Below are 3,339 nucleotides of genomic sequence, written 5' to 3' on the forward strand. Positions count from 1 at the left end.
TTATTATATAAAACCAATTGACAAACTGAAAGAACGTCTTCATTTCGTTTCGAATTATTAAAAAAGAATTAATTATTGCAAGTGATCCAGAATGTCAAGGAGCAAAACGAACTTATACAGTAGATATAAGAGTATCTACACCTTCAATATATACAAAAATAGGATCTATACATAATTTCATTTGATAATTCTTTCGAGATTGAATTTCAAAATTAAGTGAATTAGACATCAAGTTTCTTTCGTTCCTATCTTTTCTATATGAGAAATTAATTTATTTATGATAAAACGGAACAAAAAAATATTGAAACAAAAGAAAAAGAATGTAATGGTGCGCACAGCAGACCAAAACTTTATTGTATGAGGCTAATCGAAAACAAAGATCAACAAGAAGGAAGAAATGTCCTGCTATGAATTTTGCTATGAATTATTGCAAAAATTAAAAAATTAACAATGTCAAGGAGTAAAGGATTTTCCAAGTACGCGCGCATCAAGTGATTGGAATTGCGATGGCCCGCATCCTATCGAACAGCACTTACTTAAAAGCCAGCTACGATGACAATCTGGCGTCGTCATCGGAGCATTACTTCAACGATACGTACGTAGACATCTTAGGATCCACGAGCATGTCGTCCGGCTCATATCGGGATTCTCTGTACGTGGTGATACCAGTGACTATAATCTACGCGGCGATTTTCCTCACGGGCATCATCGGCAATGTCAGCACGTGCATCGTGATTGCGCGCAACAAGTCTATGCACACCGCCACGAATTATTATCTCTTCAGCCTGGCCGTGTCAGACCTGTTGCTACTGGTGTCGGGTCTGCCAGCGGAGATGTACCTGGTCTGGTGCAAGTATCCCTACATCTTCGGCGAGGGTTTCTGCGTGCTGCGTGGCCTCGCGTCGGAGACATCCACAAACGCATCGGTACTCACCATTGCTTCCTTTACCGTCGAGAGATATGTGGCAATCTGTCATCCATTCCTCTCGCAGACCCTATCGAATCTCTCCCGTGCGATCAAACTGATCCTGATAATATGGCTAGTAGCGTTATTGTTCGCGCTACCACAGGCCCTGCAGTTTGGTGTAGTCCGACATAACGAGCATCCGGACATGGTGATGTGCACAGTCAAGAGAATCATCGTCAGCCACTCGTTCGAGCTGTCCACGTTCCTGTTCTTCGTGATACCGATGTGTCTGATCACGTTTCTCTACGTGCTGATCGGCCTCAAGCTCAGAAAGTCAAATATGGCTGTCCCAGGTAGAACTGAGTCGAGAAACTGCAGACATTATCCTGGACGATCATCTAGGAGAGTGTTAAAGATGCTAGGTGAGTTTTTGCGACGTTTTTGCGGTATTTCCTTCGTTCCAGTCGGCACTAATTAAAAGTAGCATAATATCAATATCATAATCTCGCATTCAACGCGATATAACTTTTATATATTTTCATGTATTATATTACATTCACACCGTTGAATCATTAATCTTGAAATCTTGGTATTGACTGCATCAATTTTATTCGGATGGCATTATATGAAAAAAAAAAAAAAAAAAAAAAAATTAGGTTAGGCATTATGTCAAAAAATGTTAGATTTTTTTATTGTGATTAGTTTCTGAGTAATTTTTTAATTAAAAATTCGTTGACATAAGAATTCCGGATAAAGCTAATAGTATAGCAAACTCATTGTCAATAATCTCGTTGCCAAACATGTATGTATGTAGTGACGTTCACGCGTCACGTTTTATATTTCTAAGTATTTTATGCTTTTTGTCCCTAGCTTTACAACGCTACCGTGTCGCTTGACAGTACGAGCACATATGATAGTTATATTTTTATTTGCAGATTTAAATGAATATAATAGTAAATGTGAAGCTTAGTGAAAATAGTAGGTACTTAAAAATAGTTAATTTAATATTTTATATATGTATAATGAAAACGCAACATCAGCTGTTTCATGAATTATTTCGTTTTTACGTGCAAATCCGTTAAACGAATCGAGTAAACTGCAATTATATTGCAACCGCGATTTTCCGTAATAATCGCGATTTCTCTAATACAAATGCTTGTTACAGCTTTCATGATAAATGTAAAATGTCAATATATTGTGATAATGAAACATCGGTTATTAAAACAATCATTAAAAAATTAAGAAATAAAAACAAAAAACAACTTCTGTATGTAGAAAGGTAGGATTATTTCTAGCATTGCGTCTAACAGTAAGTACAAAATAAAAATTTTATATTTGAAAAAGAAAAAGAATTCTATAAATTTAATTAACCCTTCGTTATCACAATGACTCGTAATCTAGATTTCTGTATGACTCTACGGCGTAGATCGTAATTGAGCCTTATGCGATATCAATCAGAAGTTTGAAGTTTCTTCTATTGGTTCAGACAATTAGACTATTAACAAATGCGTTAGAAGCACGTATTTGAAGAAAAAACAATAAAATTTCTTCATATTCGAAAAAAAAATTTTTTTTAAATACGTATTAGCACATCTTTTCACCTAAAAGTACTACATTTTAAGAGTACCATTCTAAAATTTTAATTAAAAAATTAAAAATAAAAAAATTATGCCTTTTTATGTTAGTTCATTTTTTTTACATGTACATGTTAAAAAATTTTTTTAATATATTGTTATTTGTAAATCGTAATGCTATTATTAGGGATGCACCGGATATCCGGAAAATATTCGGTATCCGGTATTATCCGGCATTTTTTTACTATTCAACCGGATAGCCGGATATCATTAGTATCCGGGAATATATCCGGTTGAAATTTGATATCATTAAATTGTTGATTTTTTCTTATACAAATGTTCCTGTAGTGACGTCATTAATCTGAGTATAAAATACTCAGTTCTCACTTCAGACTCAATTTCACTTGTGTGTAAATGGAAAGCAACTAATATCTTATACATTGTTGCAAAATTACAATCTCTTCTTTATAGGATTTTTTTAGAAGACACTTTCTCGGAATCCAGTCGGATATCCGGAAAATGCCGGATATCCGACTCGAAGAAATTCTCGGGTACTAAATATCCGATGTTACATTCTGTCCGGATATCCGATATTCGGTATCCGATAATTTTACGATTCGGTGTGCATCCCTAGTTATTATTAATAAAACACATACTATAATGTTCAAAGTATTGATATTCCATATTTTTTTGTTCATATTAGACGGAGTTTTAGAATTAACAACATCAATTGACCAATTTGATCCAAAGTGATATTCGTGAAACTTTATAAAATATGAGAACGAAGGATTAACATAACAATTAAATATTCTTTATGTTGTGTCAAAGTTTACATATATATATATATATATATATATA

The 3,339-nt window shown here is 34.0% G+C and overlaps 1 protein-coding gene across 1 annotated transcript in view; it reads left to right on the top strand.

The window, feature by feature from the left end:
• Positions 1-299: 299 nt before the first annotated feature.
• The window catches only part of LOC108765000 (neuromedin-U receptor 2), a 28,142-nt gene continuing 25,102 nt past the window's right edge, over positions 300-3,339 (top strand). The window contains exon 1 of the mRNA XM_018513454.1: positions 300-1,329. Within this exon, the coding sequence (XP_018368956.1) occupies positions 507-1,329 (823 nt within the window). The 5' untranslated portion in view covers positions 300-506. The remainder of the gene's footprint in view (positions 1,330-3,339) is intronic.

The sequence above is a fragment of the Trachymyrmex cornetzi genome, unplaced genomic scaffold, assembly GCF_001594075.2.
Source record: "Trachymyrmex cornetzi isolate Tcor2-1 unplaced genomic scaffold, Tcor1.1 scaffold47, whole genome shotgun sequence".
NCBI classification, from domain to species: Eukaryota; Metazoa; Arthropoda; class Insecta; order Hymenoptera; family Formicidae; genus Trachymyrmex; species Trachymyrmex cornetzi.